Source organism: Plectrocnemia conspersa, unplaced genomic scaffold (genome assembly GCF_051122295.1).
Source record: "Plectrocnemia conspersa isolate PC_06_02 unplaced genomic scaffold, ASM5112229v1 ptg000009l, whole genome shotgun sequence".
In the NCBI taxonomy this organism is placed as follows: domain Eukaryota; kingdom Metazoa; phylum Arthropoda; class Insecta; order Trichoptera; family Polycentropodidae; genus Plectrocnemia; species Plectrocnemia conspersa.
Window position 1 is genome coordinate 24,299,226 of NW_028277173.1, and position 21,813 is coordinate 24,321,038.

General features: G+C 33.9%; 5 protein-coding genes across 8 annotated transcripts; 3 read left to right on the forward strand and 2 right to left on the reverse strand.

The window, feature by feature from the left end:
* LOC148232348 (uncharacterized) lies at positions 1-3,956 on the forward strand. Its single transcript, XM_088191350.1, has 7 exons — positions 1-57; positions 131-289; positions 418-599; positions 676-1,037; positions 1,104-1,308; positions 3,204-3,427; positions 3,486-3,956. Exons 2-7 carry the CDS (start codon positions 136-138, stop codon positions 3,589-3,591), a joined length of 1,233 nt encoding a protein of 410 aa, XP_088047476.1. The 5' UTR covers positions 1-57; positions 131-135; the 3' UTR covers positions 3,592-3,956.
* Positions 3,943-6,829, reverse strand: LOC148232349 (uncharacterized). The gene is made up of 3 exons (XM_088191351.1): positions 6,478-6,829; positions 5,051-5,524; positions 3,943-4,976 (listed from the first exon to the last, which is right to left on the reverse strand). Exons 1-3 carry the CDS (start codon positions 6,733-6,735, stop codon positions 4,656-4,658), a joined length of 1,053 nt encoding a protein of 350 aa, XP_088047477.1. The 5' UTR covers positions 6,736-6,829; the 3' UTR covers positions 3,943-4,655.
* A 203-nt stretch (positions 6,830-7,032) lies between these two features.
* LOC148232350 (abasic site processing protein HMCES) lies at positions 7,033-9,737 on the forward strand. The gene is made up of 5 exons (XM_088191352.1): positions 7,033-7,167; positions 8,085-8,313; positions 8,381-8,575; positions 9,052-9,264; positions 9,334-9,737. The coding sequence occupies exons 1-5, from the start codon at positions 7,148-7,150 to the stop codon at positions 9,631-9,633; spliced, it is 957 nt and encodes a 318-aa protein (XP_088047478.1). The 5' UTR covers positions 7,033-7,147; the 3' UTR covers positions 9,634-9,737.
* Positions 9,738-12,237: 2,500 nt separating this feature from the next.
* Samtor (S-adenosylmethionine sensor upstream of TORC1) lies at positions 12,238-13,337 on the forward strand. Its single transcript, XM_088191614.1, has one exon. The coding sequence runs from the start codon at positions 12,282-12,284 to the stop codon at positions 13,239-13,241; it is 960 nt and encodes a 319-aa protein (XP_088047740.1). The 5' UTR covers positions 12,238-12,281; the 3' UTR covers positions 13,242-13,337.
* A 740-nt stretch (positions 13,338-14,077) lies between these two features.
* Kcmf1 (Potassium channel modulatory factor 1) lies at positions 14,078-21,636 on the reverse strand. 4 transcript variants are annotated; one of them, XM_088191611.1, is made up of 8 exons: positions 21,381-21,636; positions 18,368-18,535; positions 18,155-18,291; positions 17,961-18,080; positions 17,301-17,395; positions 16,739-16,916; positions 16,494-16,657; positions 14,078-16,237 (listed from the first exon to the last, which is right to left on the reverse strand). In XM_088191611.1, exons 1-8 carry the CDS (start codon positions 21,394-21,396, stop codon positions 15,949-15,951), a joined length of 1,167 nt encoding a protein of 388 aa, XP_088047737.1. In that variant the 5' UTR covers positions 21,397-21,636; the 3' UTR covers positions 14,078-15,948. The 4 variants fall into 4 exon arrangements, with proteins under 4 accessions (XP_088047737.1, XP_088047736.1, XP_088047739.1 ...); XM_088191610.1 differs by having other exon boundaries at positions 21,261-21,636; XM_088191613.1 differs by lacking the exons at positions 16,494-16,657; positions 16,739-16,916.
* Between the last annotated feature and the right edge of the window lie 177 nt (positions 21,637-21,813).

Consider the following 21,813-nt stretch of genomic DNA (forward strand, 5'->3'; position numbering starts at 1 on the left):
GTTTGTTCGAAACAAACGAAAATATTAGCTGTCCCGGCTTAAAACTTCATAATTATGGTAAGCTTATTATTAATACTTGTGTGTAATACATGATTTGATATAAGTTTATTTATATTTTTTTTATTGCAAGTGATTATGGTATTAAAAAAAACAACCAAGAGAAGTTTATTGTCACTTAGTATTTGGCGGTTGTTCCGGTTGCGGCGTGTCGTCATGGAAGACCTCGTAGCTTGTGTAAAATCGTGTATAATATCGAGAAAGGGAGGCATACCTATCTCAGAATTTAATCGTAAGCCTTAATTTAATGATTAAATACAACACAGCTTTGTTCAGCGGTGTTTTCAATTTTCAAATGTCGTGAATTTGTTTACATTGAAAACGTAGTCAATTTTTTAAACAGCAATTTTTACATTTAAGCTGATTTCAAGAACTTAGTCGGCTATGATGTACCGTTTGAAAAATTTGGATTCAAGAAACTGGATACGTTTTTGTGTAGCATTGACGGAGTCAATATTGTGCATGGAAATGTTACAGCAACGAGTGCCAAAACAAAACATTTGGAACAATTGATTAGTAAGCAAAAGAACAGTAAAAAAAAAGTAAAATCTTTCAAAATGCCTTTGACACTCAGAATATTTTAAAATGCTTATTAATATTATTTTATAATTATTCTAGAAATATAATCAAAAGAAAGTTAAGTACAACTGCATTAAAAATATTAACGCGCCAATCGTTAAAGATATAGTAAAAAAATGTCCTCCAAAAGTGCTTGTACAAGCTGCAAAATGCTCGCCTTTAATCAATAATAACACGAAGAAGAAAATTGTTCCTCTGATGAATCTAAAAGATAAAAATATGCAAATTGGTAAAAATGGCACAAAAAATATAACATCTAAAGAATACACTGATATCTCAAAATATCACAATCCAAATTATGTCGATTTTGGACAAGTCACGGAAACTTTAAAAATCGTGGTCGATATTCTACAGCAGCTTGATTTTGTGCCACGACCTAATCGAGATTTTGTCGACAACAGGTAAATAGATTCAATGCTCGACCTTATCTCTATTAAACATTTAATAAACTTTTATTACTATTTCAGCTTCAAGTATATAATTGAAAACCACGAAATTATCGGCGACGACTGCATGTTAGATTTTGCACTTCATAGCATTTACATGTGCGAAGATATTTATTATTCGTCTACCTGCCGTTCAATATTGACCCTGAAGGATGCTATGCTTTCCGTTTTCCACAGTCAGTCACCGTATCTTCTTATATGTTGTGGAAGTGTCGATATTCATATGGTAATCAAATTTGTATATATTATGTGTTTTCAATTAATTATATTATTAACAATTATAATCACAATTCCGATCAATCATCTTAGACTAAAATTTATAGCTTTTACTGATCTCATGGATAAATACCAAAATAATTAATTTAAACCAAGCTAGGTCTCTAATATGTAACAATAAAAGTATGCAAATTGATAAAATAATAAAGATTTATTTCATTGTCGCTGCACATATCAAGGAAAATTCTATGCTGAAGTAGCATGATTTTATTCTTCGACACTTAAGTTTCAGTCTGTCTGTTATATAGTATTGCGGGCCTTTATTTTGTAATTTCTGCATGTATATGGTAGAGCACCAGTCTGAGTACTCGACCATGTATATATTCTTACCTGGCTTTGTTATATGTACTAGACTTCAACAAACTATATGGTTTAACCCTTTCATTGCGGATGACTTCTATAGTAGTCGTCTAGAAAATCGACAGTACTCATTGAGCACCGAAAGGTGCCATAAACCTTTGAGCCTAATAGTATGGTTATTTAGTGTAATTTAAGGCTGTAAATCACTGGAATTTATTGAACCATAATATTTTTTTAAATATAGCATGAATAGGTGCCCCCCATATATTAACGAATTTCGAAATAACGTGCAAAAATATCAGTCGCGATGAAAGGGTTAAGTAAAAGCTTTCGATCCATTTGTGTCACACCTAATCAATGACTTGAATTATTGCTGAATATATATTATTTTCTTCGAATATTTTATCAACATCATTTTAATGTGATAAAGTTGATCTATGCTTGAGGAAGTTAAACTGTTGAGACGAAATATCAGGTGCTTAAAAGGCAGTTTCTCAAATAACTTTTAATAACATGAAAAAGCGATATTGGGGGGTATAAAACGACATTTTTTGGCGGATTTTGGTCGCTGTGGTCTTGAGATGAGTTAGTGGGTTATCTGTAAGTCCAAGAGCCACCATCAAGCGAGTTCTAGAGTAAGTTTGTGTTGTAAGTGCAAGAGTATTGATTGAGTGTCACATTCTTTATACCGGTCCTTCAAGAAAGCTTGGACAAATGGGAGAGAAGGCAAATTTAGAACCAATTATGTTATTGTTTAACTCTGTCTCTGAAAGTTTAATTGTTTCACTTTGTAATCATTGTGTAGATGACCACTCAATAATTACAAAGTGCAACAATGCTTATTCAATGTGAGGCCATGGATATTTTTTCTAGACTCAAAGTTTATGAAAACATTGTTTAAGGAGTTTTTATGTTGTAGTAATTAATAGCATTCGAAAGTTTGCCAGGGGCTATCATGAACAATTCTCGGGTGTTTTGAAATGGCGATTTCACCAATGTCTTTTGGTTTTCTAAATGGCCATTGTATGAACCCTTACAACTTCACTTAAAGTAAATATATGCTTTGACAAATGTAAGTGTTAATAATTATCTATTGACACATTAATTTCTCGATGACGTCTCTTTATACCACATATTGAAACTACTTCTTTCAGTTTTTTTTTTAATAAATCAAAAATATGCTTACATATAAACGAGGGTTATTGATATAAACAACAAACTTGATTTAAGAGTTATTGATGCAAACAACTAACTTTATTGTATATATTTGTTGTGCCTTTCATAGTTAACCTGTTTAAAAATAAACCAATAAATAAAGGTCTGCAATAGGGAAACCACTAAAGGTGTACAAAAGAGTTTTGTTGTACTTACTAGTTTTTACTAAACCTCCTTGAATAAAATAAATTCAATTGAATACATGCCCTCAGTTTCTGCGAATTTCATCTCTGCATTATTCGGTTCGTCTATAAATCTAGATCGAGTAACTCATTTCTAATCCCTAAAAATAAGACTAATGGAATATTATAGATTGTCTTTTTCTTTCAGAATATGCCGTTAGATGTAGTGATCCATAACATGCGACAACTGTTGTTGCTAACAATTTTATCTGGTAAAAAAGTAGTTGTATGCACGTTGCCGCCGTCGCCTGACTCTCGTATAAACGATGCCATAATATCGTTCAACTCTTGGTTGCAATTACAAAAATGCGTCCAAGTGATTGATTTATATTCATTGTTCATGAAGCATTCGAAACATAAAGTGTTTGATAGGTAATTGTTTTCAATTTATTTTTTTAACATAAGTATTGTAATGTTAATTTTTTTTCAGGTTAAACATAATTATTTGCGGTTATCGGTATTTCATGTGGAGCATGAAATTTCAACGTATAATTAAACAGAAATTAATTCAAGAATTGCCTAAATTTTTTTTTTGATTTTGAATGAATGGTAAATCAATTCATTCTTATTATGATTTAATTTATTTTTTGTTTCCAAGGCACTAAAGATAGATAACACAGTCTTTCAATCGTTTTTGAGTTATGTTTTTTATACATAAATTGAGTTTATGTATTGGAACATAGAAATTTTATAAAATGATGTCGAGATTGATTTTTAAGTATGATGACGTTGCCTTTTTTAATTTTACTTTTCGCCTTTAGACGATGAAAGAAAAGCAAAGCGTATTTTGTCATTTTATTACATATAACAAAAAATGTATACCAAAGTATGAAGATGGGATCAGCTCGTCGATTTTTTGTAGTTGTAATGATATGAAAATAAATATGTTTATATTGTCAAAGTTATTTTTTTAATTTTACAACAAATTACAGTTTCATATATGTATGATATTGTATTGTAACCATATACAATTTTTAATTTTACATACATACATATGTAAAATGTTTTTTGCGTCACTAAAAAATTGAATTGTCATTTGATCTTATTAATTTTATAAATAACCTCTACCGCAATGTGATAATAACAAAAAATTAATACAAATATAATTTCAGTCCAAAATACTGAAGCTACTACATTTTAAAGGTAATTCTTAAAAATCAAATGTAGTGCATCAAAAAGTAGAAAGCTTTGTAACTCTTCACAAATTATCAAACATGAAACAGAGATTCAAATATTTAGTACAATATATTTTCGTATATTTTTTACTTGAAAAAAATATACGAAAATATATTGAAATTATTTATGGCTTTACAATTAAAAATAAAATAAGACAAAACAATAAAAATAAAATAACTATAAATGTAATACATTGTCAGATAAAATACACTTTTATGACTCATTTGAATGTAACGTAAAGATTTATAATCAACCGTTATATGAACCACGAAAATAAGTTTTGTAAACTAAAAACCGCCTTGCATAGAAGTTTTCAATATATACTTAACTCTAATTCCAAACACCACGCCGTATGTTATACATAACATAAGAAAATACTCAAAAATTTATAAAACTACATCTTTTAGTATATTTTTGCATCATATTAATATAACAAAACTGGCGTAGGTTGGCTTATATTTTCTTCACAGCCTATAACTTTCAAAAAAGATGCCGTAGAAGACGAGTTCTTTTCGGGTACTTTGCTCTGTACCATGATCGCCGATCTCGTCAACTTTTTGGTGATCAAAGATTTCAACGCCACTACTGCTTCCTTTTGTCCGCTTGCAGCGGCTATCCGCAGTAAGTCTTCGGCCGCTTGTGGATCACGGGTCAGTCCTCCTCGACCCTGACCGTAAAATACTGCTAAATTGTAAATAGCACCTGGATGATTTCGAGTAGCTGCTGCTTTATACAACTCCATTGCCTATAAAATTTTAACATAATTTATTAAATATCTATATGTCCAAATTTTTAAAGGTGTACAATCAATATGCTTACCATTTTTTCATCCCGTTTCACTCCCATTCCCTTTTCGTAGCACAACGCCAAGTTATACAAAGCTGGCGTGTAGTTCTTTCTAGCTGCTGATTGAATCATCACTACTCCCTCTTGGGCGTTGCCTTCCTCTATTGCCGCAATTCCCAATTTGTTCTCGATGGAACGAACAACATTTTTGAACTCTTGTTCAGCGCTCGACACCTCTTCGTTAATGTGAACGGTATCGTTGGATATATTAAATGGCACGGCTAACTTATTAATGTTGTTCAATTTGAATGGCTTAACGTTGAAGTTGTCCTGTGACTCGTATTGCGAGAAAGCAATAGGAGACAGAGACAAAGAACGCATATCTTTGATGTGGTTAACGATGAAATTTTGGTAATGGTGATTGTTGAGATCCTTGTCCCAGACAATATTTCTCTTGCGTAGGCATGTTATATGACTAGCGTACCATCCTAGCACTACAGCTCCACTCTAAAATATTCAAACAATTAAATTATAGATACAAAAATTACATCAATATGTGTATATCGTTAATTTGGAAGAGTACTGTCTTGACTATACTTCAATCCGATTATTCGAATAATGAATATAATCGTATATTTTTAAACAATTTGTATAATTGCATTCAAACATGTTTAATTCCCCCTTGATGTTTCACTGAAGTATCACCATAAGTTTCTTAATTTTATCATACCTTCCCAGTGATATTTTTATCACTAATTTATCTATATGAAAAATTTGTTGGAAACTATTATTCTAGTATTTAGTGACGACTATCAAGCTCTAAAAAAATGTATGTAATGTTTATTGACACATTCTGGTCAATAAATATCACATATACAAAATAAACGCTTTTCCCGAATCCTGTTTAAACGTTGCTGGTTCCAAGAATTAATATCTGGAATTAATTTTAGTGCATTTTGGCCAGAATATTTCGTGTCTATTCAGAAAAGCACGTGTGGATTTGTGTTTGTCATTGTTTTGAATTCACATTGTATAAAAAGTGTTTATTTATATTAAAACTGATTATTTTAGAACTATTGTTTATGTACAGACTTGAACTACAACTTTAGTGTAAAATTTGAATGAAAGAATGTGCACTGGAATCTGATTTTTCAAAATAGATTTGTAATAGAAAAGAGCCCAACTATCAACCGAGAAAAATATGTGGATGGACTATTACAATGCCAAATGTGTTTGTTTATTTATACTGTGTTTTTTGATGCCAAGAAATTCAATAGAATCAAAAAAATGTTTTGTATAGAAAAGTTAATTTATCTTTATTGATAAAATTTGAAATAGTTGGCAGCCCTTGATGTGTATTTATTATTATTATTATTATACAAATTGATAAGATGTTATGCCATGACAGTATTCTCCTTACCCTAGGATATGTTTATAGATTGAGAAAGTATGAAGGTTACCCAGGTAAAGGCGTTGATCCAAGCCTCGCAGAGGTGCCTCTGGAACCAGCCGTAGGTGTGATGCTTTGTGTGCGAGCCGCCCGCGCTGCCGCAGGGCCCCCGGGGATCGGCGACGGAGGGCGGATTCCCCGCGCATCCGGCGTCGCCCCCGCGGGGCCCCGGGCCGTTGGCCGCGCTGCTCGCTCCGCACCGGACGTCTACGTGACCGACGCCTCTTTGAAAGCCTTCTCTCACGCAGTTCGCTACGTACCTCCACATCGCACGTGCTACTCTAATTTCATGGCGCACTAAACCTACAACTGTCAAATGGCTGCTCTTATCGCATCGACAGCTGCAAGGCTAAAAATAGAACGACCGTCCTTCCTCGCCATTTTCTTTATTTTCAGCGTGCAGCTCGTTGTTACGAATGTTCGATGAAATAAAATATAATATATGCACTATTAATTAAATAAATAATTTTACAACACAAATAAATGATGAATCAAATTTAAAAATTAAATTTCATTACATTTAATTGTATTGTAAATCTTCAATTATTATATACATACTTATATAGGTATATTTAAATAATAGCGTTACTTTAACATTAATTAACGCATGTTTTTTTACGCTAGCAACACTGGACCAATGTTATTGTTTGACAGTTCAATTTCATCTTTAATTCGTAAACATGTGTGGGCGAATTGCTTTGTAAGTATGAAACACTAATTTATCTGTCATTCAACCATTTTTTGTCAAAATAATTATATAGTGACTGTATGTTTTTTTAATAAGTAAGCTAGCAATATATATATAGTATTTTTTTACTATTCATTTTTATCCTTTTATAAATTAAAATATAAACTTTCCGTAAATTAAATTAATTCCGGATAAATATTGTTCCCTGTGTTGGTAAGTGGTATTCTGACCTTTATGTAGACGTTCAATTTGTTCGACCAAGGATGGTTTTTATTTTGACTAGTTGAGAGCTTTAAATTTTGATATTTACATATTAGGAGTTGTCTCAAAATTAATGTAATTTTTTCAATAATACTCATATAGAATTATTCAGTATTAATTGCATTTTTTATATATATTTATAATATAATTTCCATCGTCTTTCTTTCACCTCTCTAATAAATCACCGATTCCCTTTTAATTGGCCAGTATAAACATAGAAAGGTCGGTGTTTCTTTTCAATTTGATCAAAAAACAAATAAATCTAATGGATGTTCAAAAACTATAATAAGTTTTAGAACCTTCATTAGTTTAGGTTTGAGTTTGAACAGCAAATGGACGTTTGCAACTGTTACAGTGAACGTCGTTTTTTACATGTATCATGCCAGTCAAATGACATTTTAGAGCTTTAAATATTTTGGCCATGCCTCAACAAAGCATCTCTAAAATCATAATGTTCCCCCTGTAACAAAAAACATGGCCTCCATGAAAGAATTAAATAATAGAAAGAAAGGACATTTCAAGTACTGAGAAAAAATTCATCAAGAAATCGTTAAATATTAATAATATGAATTGATAAATAGCATAATAAATTTTGATTAATTAATTCTAGTTTTCTGAATCTAATATCCACTCAGTCTCTAAAACAACTTTTGCTTTTTTTAAAACAGAACTTTAGATCCTGCACTCGTTGTCGCTGCTTGTGCGTACAAAAGAAGAGGCGAATCAAAATTCAGCAAACCTCAATGGAAAGATGAATCAAATATGAGTAAAAAATATTCTCCATCATACAATATCGCACCTACCGATGTAACTCCAGTTATGCTACCGGATTCAGATTGTAACAATGCTTATATTATAAAACCGATGATGTGGGGAATGGTACCTCCTTGGCACAAAGTATTCACGATTTAATATTTTTTTAATGTTATATTTTTACATGATCTAAGTCCATCTCACTCAATAGGGAAGTTATAAAACTCACGGCTTAACAACAAACAATTGTCGTTTAGAAACAATGTTAACATCAAAATTGTACGGAGCGTCCATAAGAGAAGGAAAACGTTGCATAGTTGTAGCCGAAGGATTTTACGAGTGGCAAACCGTAAACAAATCGAAACAACCGTATTATATTTTTTCACCTCAGATGGACGATGTAAAGGTAATCGAATAAGTTACGTTTTATTCAAGGCTGTGGAGTCGTTGAAAATTTTTCTCAAGGTCCGACTCCGACTAAAAATTTCTATAAGATAATCTTAAAATATTAAATTTATTTTTAAATATTTTATTAATTTATTTTCCTGTAAATAATAACATCTTTGTTATTATTTACATGAAAATAAATAAAAGAAGGAACAAAAAATAAATACATTAATACTTCATAGGATTAGTGCCGCTCCATTGTACGCCGGCCGATGGTCGGTCGACTGTTTTTGGGTATTTGATTAAGTATGTAATAATATTTTCTTACTTCATATTACCGACTTAAAACGCATGGCGCACAACGAACAATTAAAGAAAATATTGGTCGGGGTGGAAAGGGTTAAAAAGAAGTTGGAGTCAGTCGATTTTTACGACTCCGGCTCCATAGTTCTATTTTAATTATAAAATATATTAAAGATACATAATTTATTTTAGATGTACGACTCGAACACTTGGTCTAATACATTTGACGAAGCTAAAGGTTGGAGCGGTGTTAAACTTCTTAAAATGGCTGCATTGTATAATACGTGGACTTGCGATGGTGAAGTTCTGTATAGTTATTCTATTATCACCATGGAATCAAACGATACAATGAAATTCATACATCATAGAATGCCTGCATTTTTAGAAACAGATAGTCAAATAAATGTATATATTTTAATATACTAATTTTTATTATTATATAATTTAATTTAACCACATGAAAATTTATTACAGGATTGGTTGGATATTAAAAATATTTCTGCAAAAAATGCAATCGATTCGTTGAAACCAGTGACTGAGTTGCAATCGTATCCTGTTTCAATGTCTGTGAATAATTCTCGGTTTAAAGATTCTATTTGTAACAAACCTATAGATAAGTTAGAATTGCTGAAACCTGTAATTAAAAGCAAGCAAAACAACAACTGTGGATCGAAGAAATTAATGAATATGTGGTTGAAAAATGAATCTACAAATAAAATTAAATCCGAAGATGATTTGTTACAGGAACATATTAAAAAGAGGAGATTAGATTAAGTTTCATTGTATTTATAATTTATAAATTGATATTTGTATATTTCAAAAAGTTTTGTTTACGTTGCTATAATTTATCTATAAAATAAATATGTAATATAGAAAAATGAGTTATTATTTCCTTGGTAGGAAAATATTTAATAAATCAAATAGTTTTAAAGTAATGCAATAATTATAGATGCTATATGAAGAGAGGGGAAACATATTGTTGATTCAAATCATATTGTAAATATGCTGAATTTAAAATTGTACCCCACTAAGCTCAGAAAAGCAAGGTCTATATTTCCCGTTCCTGTCCAACAAATCTTGGACAGGAACAGTAGTTGAAAAAAATGAATCTACAAACAAAACATAATCAGAGGATGACTTTACACACAAATATTCAAAAAAGGAGACTTTGACAAACTAATATAATACAAAAACCGACATTTATACGCAAAGAACTGTGCCAGTCCTAATCTAGCACTATTTTTTTCTTTAATCATTAATGAATATTCTTTACAAACAACTTCGTTAACAATAATGTGTGTGTATTTGTGTATGAATTAGTATTTAAACAAAATGCTGTTTCGTGAAATTAAGTGCATTACTGCTGAATTTTTGCTATCTTATTTTTCGATAACGCTCTTTAAAAATCAATTATTTGCTTGTTTAAAATATATACTCATAATTTTATATTACCAACTTGGCGGATGGGTGACAATTAGACACAGATTGAGCCGCTGCAGTAGTATTTGATTGCGAAGTTTATAGTTACATGTTAGAACATGAAAATGAACGATGCACGAAGTACCACCGCCGAAGTTCACAAAATAATCTGCTGCCGTCACATCAGTGTTACCAGAGTACTACTAAGTTTTGGCCATAAGATAAAAAAACATACATATATAAATAGCCCACCACACTAAGAATTTTTAATTGATTAGTAAATGAAAACAAACCGATTACGTTGAAAATACACATTTGAAACCTTAAAATTATTTACTTATCTTTATATTCTTTTTATTTCTGAGCTGTTTTCTTATATTAATTACCATAAATCATAAAATGTATACTGAGAGCAAAAAATAATTAATCTTTCACATGTAATATATTGATAATAAACGATATTATGGGGGCCAATATAGATTTGTTATGGCCAAAACTGGTCGGCGCAGAAATAGCGGTGTTGTGACGGCTCCCTCTCTTCCGGCAAGCTTGTAAGGGTTCGGACGCGTGCCGTCGCGCGTCCGCCCCATTCTAACCATGTAAACACCGTAAACCGTTAAATAAATATTACTGCAGCGGCTCAATCTGTGTCTCATTGCCACCCGCCATCATCACAGCCCATAAACTGGTGACCCCGACGTGATCCTGAGCACGTACATGGAGTCAGATTCAAAATGGCAGACACAGACGCCGCTGCAGTACAAAAGCCGAGCCGCTGCTGAGCTGTTTGCTGCCATCCCGCCGGTGCTTCCCTGGACCCGGACTCGAGCTGGCGGACCACCAAGACGATGGGCCTGCGCCCCCGACCATGTGCCGCCATCGTCAGCCACCGTCGCCACTGACAGACGCCGCCACCGACCACGTGACCCAGGAAGCACCCGGCGCCGCCACGCGCCTTCAGCGGGAAGCCACCGAAGTGCTGCCGTAGACCAGGCTCGAGTGGACCACGCGTGACCCGTCACGCACCCGTAGGGCTACGCCCCCGCGACTCCGAGCTCGAACCGCATGTTCGGGGCCCGTCACGCGCGCGCCCTGTGTAGCTGCACCGACGCACCACAGGGCCCCGAAAGGTGCTCCCGGACATGCCCGTTCTTCTCGCGCCCCCTGGAGCCCTACGCGCCGCCCGGGTCTACGCGTGTTCCACTCGGCTTGGAGCGAGGCACGCCGCGCGTCACTGGAGGCCGCGCCGCCACACCATACGTCACGACTTTGCTACTTTTGCGCCGCCAGCATTTAATCAACAGCAGCGCCAAGGCCCCCATACCTCCCCCTGGTTATAGTTCGCAATTGTAAATTGCTAGGGCCGGAGCCGTATGGGGGCCAATATAGATTTGTTATGGCCAAAACTGGTCGGCGCAGAAATAGCGGTGTTGTGACGGCTCCCTCTCTTCCGGCAAGCTTGTAAGGGTTCGGACGCGTGCCGTCGCGCGTCCGCCCCATTCTAACCATGTAAACACCGTAAACCGTTAAATAAATATTACTGCAGCGGCTCAATCTGTGTCTCATTGCCACCCGCCATCATCACAGCCCCTAAAATATTATCGATATAACTGAATGACTATTGATGTTTGGTGCGCGGGTGGAAATTAGACACATAATAATCTGTTGCAGTATTTCATTGAAGATTATAATAATTCAAATTTTATTAATATAATAATGAATGAACGGTGAACGAGGCAGCATCGCCGCGCCTATCCGTCAAAATCCATCAACAGAATATGTCGCCGTCAGTGTTAGTATTATCAAATTGCTGGCAAGTTTTGACCATAATTAAACCTATACATATATAAATGGGCCCCTACAGATGTATTATTAAAAAACGTGTTAAAATATTGTAAAAGAGAAAAGATTTAAAACAAATTATTTATTTATTAAAATAATCATGGTCAAGTTAATTTTGTTAGGACCGTGTTATTTTGTTGGACGTTAAACGTCAAAATTTCATGACAGGTTATTTCTCTTCGGCGATGAATAACGAACATTTAAAATGCGCAGACACCGTGAAGGGTATGCATCGTCAACTACGCGAAAAGGCTGCTGCGTTAGGACCCGAAGAAGCCTGGAAACAGCATTTATCACAATGCGAACAGAGGAAGCACTACGCCTCCACTATGCACCGGCTAGCCATTCTTTGGGAGGCTCCTTCGCGAATTTCGTGGATCATAGCCAAAGCTCGAGAGTATTTCTGCGAAAAACTATTACTGCACTGGCGGCAGCGCGAGCAGGATCTAGCGGCTCGCTTGGATCTACCCATATTTACAGAATTTCTTCAACCAACTTCAACGCCAAAGACCCTCGACGTTGGCAGTTGTTATAATCCATATTCTAACTGTGATTTCATGGACGTGACACCGATAGATCTTACTCCTGCTGTTCCCAACGTTTTCACGTGTGACTTTTTAAACGTTTTCGTGGGTGATAAAACTGAAATATGTAACGATACTATCACACAATTTGAGATGAAATCTTATGATATTGTTATATTCAGTTTGTTTTTGGAATATTTACCAAGTCCCAATATGCGCTCTAAATGTTGTAGAAAAGCTTATGAATTGTTAAAAACAGAAGGCATTTTATTTATAGTAACTCCAGACTCTAAAAACGTAGGAGCAAATGCTAAATTATACAAAAATTGGCGCTACGCTTTAAGTCTTATGGGATTCACTAGAATCAAATACGAAAAACTTACATATCTCCATTGTATGGTATTTAGAAAGTCGATTTATGTTGAATTGCCGATAAGATGGGCTTCGCTACATAAAGAATCTTATATGAACGAAAATATAAATATACCTCAAGATTTTCGAATATTAGGTCCAGAAAAATCAATCACGTTAATAAAATATGATAGTGAAGAAGTTTCAAACCTGTTTGAAAATTTACCAAAAGAAACAGATTCATAATATTTTTGAACAAGACCAGGATCGACTTTTGTCTATTGCAGATTTATATAATTTTTAATTGTTTAAAATTAATAAAAATAGTATATTACTCATAAATTCATTGTTTTATTATTTAATCCTTTGGGTAAAATTAATATGATATTTGTTTTTCATTTTTCTACATTGTATTTTATTTCTTGAAAATTCTCGAGTCATTGTTAACACGTTGAATAATAACTTTGGTAGATCTAAAAAGATATGTTTGGGATTGATTAATGTGTAAGAAGGCTGCCAATTGTGATGAGATGTAAGTAATAAAAAAGGGACTCAAAATGTATTCATTACATAGATAAGTGAGATTTTTTAGTAAATATATCAACACATTACGGTCCATTCACAGGTTTTCGCGTGTTAGTGAAATTTAGCGCCTTTTTGATAGTTACAAATAATAGAACTTAATTTTGTAAAAACATCGTATGAACATAAAGATTTTTATCGAGAGGCGGTAATAAATATATATTTATAGTTATTTTGATAAAAGTCACACTGTCAAAACATTTTTTTTTTTGCGAAAGTAGCTGTCTGTAATGTGTTAACACTATTTTTAGGTAAATCACTAAGTAAATGCGCATTAACATCATCTTTTTTTGTATAAAGTAGAAATGATGGGACATGCAAATTTGTACATACAGTATTCAATGTTTTAATCATATAGCACTTAAACAATAAAAGTTATACATTAGCATATGAACGTATTATTCTATTATTACAGAATAGCTTCTGTGAAATAAAAAAAGGGGGGGGGGGGTTAATTAAAAACAGGGTTTCACAGTATTAGTGCATAAAAAACAAACAGCAAGTTTTATTATTTTTATATTTATACAGATATATTGTTAACATACCCTCTTCATATACATATTTACTGCCGACGTTGGTATTTTACCAATGTAAAGCAAAAGATGCTGTCCTTTTTATTTTAAATTGAATATACATAATTTAATATTTTAAATATAAATACATATGAACAATTAAAGTAAAACCATACAAACAACATTTTTTTCGTCAAATCAGCAATATTATGTTCTTACATGCTGCATCATCAAAGAGTATAATTATCATCGATTTAGCAATAAGCAATTACGTCTGTCAGTTCAAAGAAATTAAGCATCATTGCTCTAACTTTAAATATTATTTCAATAGACTGCCGTTTATAAAATTTAATTTGAAAAGTTAGTTGCATTTTCGATAGGCTCGGTAGAGTTCAATCTATACTAAGACGTAAAATGCAAAAACCTTTCTTCTTCGACTCTCTCCGTGTCTCATCATTGCGAGTAATAAATTTCTATAACATTATTAAATAATAGATTTATCATTTCTCTCTCGAATTACCCATAAATTATTCAAACTAATGTGAAATATTTGTAAACTATAAAGCAAATGGGGCAAAATCAAAATCTACCAAGTCTACCGTATTAAATATTTTAAATTTGGGCCTCAACATGTTAACCGTCCGTATCATCTAAATATAATTTATAAAGAAAATCTAATTTATTAGTTGATGATACCTAAAATATATTGAGAAAAAATAATTAAAAAGTAAAGCAACACATTTAAGACACTATCAAAATAAGTCTTGACTAGACAGTATTTATAAGCCTGTGATTTATACGCTATTCCATATTTTAAAATAAAGAATGTTTTACTAACGAGTTATTTATATTATCCAATGAAAAATCATTAGTGTATTATCTTTTAAAGTAACGCCTAAACGTGACGTATTGGAGGATATTTTTACACGTTTAAAATTGAGCCAGCCTGTACATTAATTTACATGCTTCGATAGCTTTTTCACAAAATACAAAACGATCTTAGGCAATTACAAGCAATGACGAAATTTCAAACCCAATCCCAAAAATTAAATTTCCGTTCCATAAAATACAACAATATCTATTTACATATTGATAACTGACAATAATAATAATATTATTAAATAATGAATAAATCATCATTTATTAAAAACAAACATAAATTATTGTATAGAGACACGTTGGTATGATATATCTACAGCAATAGTGGTGTGTGTGTGAGCGTGATCGGATATCAATTCTAAAGGATCTTTCAAACTTTTTATCAATACGCATTTTATATACATATGTAAAAGATCTTAAGGAATTTAAACATTAAAAAATGTAACAAAAACGATTTTTTGTATATAATTTAATTTGAATCGTAACTTATACTTTTAACGTCTATCAATTTTCTTCGACACCGTTGCGGATGTTTTCATCATAAAACGCCCCGATAAAGCTACAAAATATAAATTTTAACATACGTAGGTATACGCATACATGTATTTAAGTAACCGAGTCTACAGGGGCAACGGTTTTGGAACAGTATGCTATTTTATCTCGCTTCGATGTTCATCTAAAACTACTAGTAATAATACGCAAACGAACGCAATACGTGAGTATTCATATTTTGAAAAAATTTAAACATTGCAACAAGTATTCAATATCCACGACACATCTTTAGAATTAAAATGTAAAGGTGCACTTCTTGTTCATATATTTAAACGAAAGTAAATTATAAACAAAATGTAATTTGATCACGAGACACCTACATATGACTTGGATATATTAGTTAAATACTACTAGTGCTTGAATTTCCATCTCGTTGCGCCCCCAAATGTTAGACCCTGTTCGGCGATCGCGGCGGACATAGGCAAAGCCTACCTCCCCTCGGGCAAGTGAGACGCTCTCGGCGGTTCTGGCGCACTTTTCAGTTCTTTGCGTTGGTGCGGCGCTGGGGGACGGCACTTGCAAGGTGGAGTGCGGCTCTTGGTGGCGCGAGGATTGGGACGCGCCTGGGGCTGCACGGGGGGCGGGGGAGCGGTCGCAGGAGGCGGCGCCCCCTCCACCAGTGATCCCACTATTATGGACTGTACGAAGGCGGCTCTCTCGCGCATCTCTTCCTCGGCGGCGGCTTGCTCTTCTTCAGACGGACTACTGTTCAGGAATCTGCAAAACAAAAAGAGTAATCTAAATCATACGGTACACACCGAAGGAATTAAAGCTGCTTGTTATTTTATACATTACAGATTTTACAATAATAACGAGTAATAAAAAAATCATTTCTGAGAATTGTTTCACTTTTTTACTGATGAATTAAGTAATAAAATCAAGCAGCTCCAACCCTTTTAAAATGTTAATTCAAACACAAAAAACTTGTTAAGATTTGGTTAGTCAGTGACGACACGTGATTTTAATTAAATACCTAGATAATAGAAACTGTGATGATACGGATGGTACATCTGGTGCCGGATGAGGAACACTCGGTACAGTTGCAGGAGCGGCCGTCGGTTGGGCGTTATTGGAATTTCCAGTTAGCGCGGCGGCTTGCCTTCTCGGCAATCTATCTAGTTGTTGTTGTCTAGCCGCCTGTTTGTGAAAAATGTTGTCTTGTAAATTTCCAATAAACGTGAAGTTGTTTATCGTTGATCGTTTTCTTTGTCCACTTACTGTAGCTTGTTGCCGCTCTAATTGTAATTGCATTTGTAGCTGTTGCAACTGTGACGGCGCTTGCGAAGAATGGCTCAAGGGTCTACGCACGCCCGACAGCTGCGATAATAATTCGGCTATTGGATCGACTACCGCATCGCGAGATGAAGGCGATAATGCGCTAAGACCACCAGATGTACTAAAATTTGGTAAATTAATAAGTGTTAATATCGTCGGAATGAGCTGCATTTGTTACAAGGCAAACGTCACAAATCAGTATATATTTCTTGTGAAGAAAGATTGCCTAGCTAATACGATGCAAAGCTTTATTATTATTTAGCAAACTACAGCGATCACTCAATTAAGCAATCTTACAAAAAGAAGCGTAAATATAAATACAATAAAACCTCATGAGGTTTTATCATATACAATTAAACATAATGGAACCCAATAAAAATCAACATTTTTACATCATAACCAAGAGAATTGTGCAACTTTTGTTAACCTATATGAAATTAAGAAGTAAAACTTCATAATCATTGGACTCCATCGTTAAATCAATATACATATTGTTTAAATATACCCGAAGTGCATATTAGATCTTCTAGCCCGAGTACCTCCTCGTCCGGAGTGCGGTATCCTTCGAACGCCTCCATGCCTAATAGCACTTGGCTCATCGTGCAAAGTGGTTAAGGAACATGTTGTATAGTAAAATTATTATTAAAAGCAAGTATCGATGTATCAAATTAATACGCTTCTTATTTATTCAGTTTTTAAAATTAAATGCAAGACAATAATGTGCTATCTACACATAAGGAAAAGATTGAATCGAACATCAAGTTTAGCAAATTGCTCGTTGAGCAATGTCTATTTATTAATTTATCACGAATATTTCTGCATATGGGTCAAATTGTGTGAATATGATGTACATCTAATGATAGTATATAATAATCAATATATACCACCTGTGAAGAAAGCGTATAAAATATTACTTATGAAATGAGGGTCACCCTACATCTATCTAAGTAAAATAATCAATTGTATTGCTAGTTTTAAACTTAGGTTGTAAGCTAAATGTATTTATTCACTAATTTATTAATATTTCAATATTTTTTTGATTATAGATATATGTAGAAATGATTAAATATCGATAGTGAATACTATCAGTTCATAAATATTTATCCAAGATTATTATTTTGCGTTACTAATCAAAAACAAGTTCATATAAAATTAAAAAGGATATCAAAAATGAAATCAGGTCTCTGGGTCCGGCGCGATGCTCTAAAGTCAAGTGACCGGCAAAGTCATCAGTAACTAAATTTGGTTCTCCTCCTGGCGCAGCCGCGCACACAGGACACACGACCTGTTAAAAAAACGTCACCAATTAAAGCATAACATAAAATTTAAATCAAATATAAAATGAGAAAAACTCGTTACTTCTTTGGACATTTCTGAGTGCTCGTTGGTAACGTGCTCTTGAAGCGTCACATCGGTGAAGCCCATCCGATTGCAAAATGGACAAGTGTACGCTTGTGGCTGTTCTACTCCTAAAACCTCGCCTCCGTAATAGAGCTCTGAAAGATTAATCAAAACGGGTCAAATAAAAGTACGGTCTATAAACTATTAGCCGTACCAATTCAGATAACGTACCAAAGTCCGATCTTGTTAGAATGCACTGCATCGGATGCTCGGCTGTGTGTCGAGATCCGGCAGCTCCACTTTCGTAGCATGATGCGCAAAGATCGTAATCGTAGCAAATAAGGCATTTGTATCGTCGTCCTCCGAAGTTGCTTTTTAGACAAGAATCACAGCTTACGCCTAAAAAATATGAAAAAATATATATTATTATAAGTAAATAGAAACATCGATGATGGATGAATGTATATAAAATATAGAATTGAAAATTTTTCATTTTTATATAATTCTTGAAACAGCTTTTGCTGATTGAATCTTTAAATAATTGAATAGAGTAAGCATCGATGCTACATCAGCACGTTTGTTTTTGTTGTGGCTATTCTGCTGCCCAGTGATGAGTTGCAGGATTTTTTGTTGTTGTTAGCATTATATACGAGACTGAAATAATCGTTTTCTTTGGACGACATTCAGAACTAATATTACGTATTAATTTATTATATTATTCTGATTCAAATATTTAAAAGCAAATTTAATGTATGTCATATTATAAATAAGCTTATCTTTGTTCGAGCTGTTTGAAAATTGACCTAAACCGACATCTAGTGAAACAAACGTGCTATTGATCATTAACAATTAATACATATAATCACTTTTCGAGATAGTTTTCTACAATGAAAACGACTTGCAACATATGAGAGACAAAAGCTTCTAAATTTTTCATATTTATTGAAAGCATACATTTAAATTTCTACAATTAAAATATAAAACGTAGATAGTGATTGCATCTTTAGAGCAATAACACACATAAGAGAATAACAGCAACGGACCAAAATTCGATCATTGAGGTACTACAGAGCATGTCGTTTGTGATATTTAAATTGTTGCCTATCCAAGTGATTACGAAAGAACCTCGTTAGGTCGTCAGATAACTAGATATTGTTCAATTCGTGCATTTTTGAAGGAGAATTGCAACAAATAATTAAGATGTAGTTTATAAACATCTAAATTAGAAACGAAATAATAAATACTTTAAGCTACTGTGGACATTTTGAATAAATTAAAAATAGCCACATTTAGTTTATATAAAGGTCATTGTATTTTTATTAGGATAATGTAATTTAAAATCCCATTACTGGAGTTCCACAAAGTAATAAAACAACAGTATCGAGTATAACATATTCGAAAGTTATAATTATAACGCAATTCTTTTTCAAAATAAATCTCATTGATTTATAAAATGATCTTTCAAAAGAACAACCGACGGAATTGTTTATACAAATGAAGGCAATCGAAGGAAGAAGTCGATATAAATATTTGGACGTGCTGATATTCTTTTCAAAATATCATCATGTCCATATAAGTAATTATATTGAAAAGATACAGTAGTAATTAATCGCTGAGTCTTCACTTAACACCGAACGATTGGAATGATTTTTGGCAGTATAGTTCTTGAAATAAATTCGTTTGTTAACGCGCGAAGAAGAGTGGATCATTTACAACAAAGCCACAAAGCATTTTGTGAAACTGAAATACAATATTTGGCAGTTTACACTAAAAATGTATCAAGAATTGTAAAAAAAATCAATTCTCTTGAACGAAAATGTCAAGTCAGTATATGAAATATTAACTCATCTGCTATACTCTGAAGACATTTCGCCAAAAGACTATCATTTGTTTAACCCCTTTAATGCCAGAGGGCTGAAAAATCGGGCCACACTACTTATGCAAAAACTGCATCGGCTGATTTTTCGGACCTGTATTTTTAAATTGTATTGTTATTTATACCTATTCAAAATTTTTGTCATATGGAAACTTCTAGATTTTCTATATATTAGGCATAGCTAATTTATTTTATGACATTTCCTAGTATTATTTTTATGTGTGACAAAGTAAGTAGCCCTCGGGCATTTTTTTGAAATGGGATGCCAGATGAAGCAAACAAAAAGCGAGTATTGCAGAGATGTATATCTTTCACCAATTTACACATTCTAGTCCCCATTTAAATATTTTACCCAAAGTGGATATTTCATAATTTTACAAATTATATTCATTATTCAGTAACATTTATAGTATATATAATTAATACGTTTGTAAAATGAAAAAATGGTTATTTTATTATTTCATCAACTAACAATGGATTATACTTTTACTACTACGTTGTATACTGGAAACTTGGTTTTATTTGTTTTTAATTTTCTTTTTTTAATATTTTTTTATTGTTGTTCTAGTTTTGTAAAATATGGATAGTATCTCCTATTATAATTATAGACGACATAGAGAACACACGGATTTTTTTTTAAATGGTAAAAGATGATTTTTCTATAGTTACCTGGTATTAAAAGGATTAAGCATTTAAACAACGAATAACATTAAAAATATTAATTGATTTAAGGACATAAAATAAATAGGTGTCCCTCAAATTTAACAATAATTGGAGTAGTTTTTGGCTTTTAAGGAAAACAGTAGTGAGATTTATGGTGCTCACTAAGCCCGTCGGACCATACCCCAATAAAAACAGTCAACAAGACATCAGACTGAGTTGTTAATTATTAATCAACGGATGTCTAGGTGACATCAGGAAACTCTAGAAATGATCTCTCACACCATATCAATTGAAAAATCGACTGGTGATAATAACTAATAAATTATTATAATTTTTCACTGCACGACCAGCACAGCAGATTACAAAGTATTAAAATAAGGAGCACAATTTGAACAGAGGTAAAAATGTCACAATAGGTGCGACCTTGTCGTCGGAAGGAGAACGCAGAGCGCAATTGCGGTGCAACGAGTGCAATCCGTCTAAATATAGACGGGAAAGGGGTAAAGGGGGCAAAAGGGTCGAAAGGGGCAAGAGGGGCAAGAAGGTAAAGAGGGGCGGCGGAGGGTGAAGAGACGCGAGAGAGACCTCGGTGCAGCCTAGGGGGGCGCCGACGGATGCGGGCCGCGACCTCGGACCAGGTGGGGGCGTCTGCGACGGAGGCCTCGCGACGCTCGCGCAGCCGGACAAGGGCAGGCGGCCACTCACCCTCGTGTCGACTCATGACTGCGGACGGTGCGGGGCGACGGGCGGGCGGAGGCCGAGACGGCGGCGGGGGCGGGGGCGGCGCCCAGACCGACCTAACCCAACTGGCCGTGACGTCACGCGACCATGGCTCCGCTGCAACTTCAGACGGACGGGGGGCGCACGCGCACGCGCACTCGCACTCGCAACCGACAATTTTCACGCCTTGTCACACTGCGCAATTCGCCACTGCTGTCGACTGTCGTGCTCCCTTTTTGTCAAAACTCTCTTTTTACAACAGGTCACACTATTACGGCAATTTCTAACACTATTTTTTATTTTATATTTTATTCATTTTTTCTTTTTTATTAATAATTAAATTGCGGTATATGGCCAATTAATTACAGTTTTCAAATTCATTTCTGTTTATTTATTTAGTTTGTCTTGATAATTATAT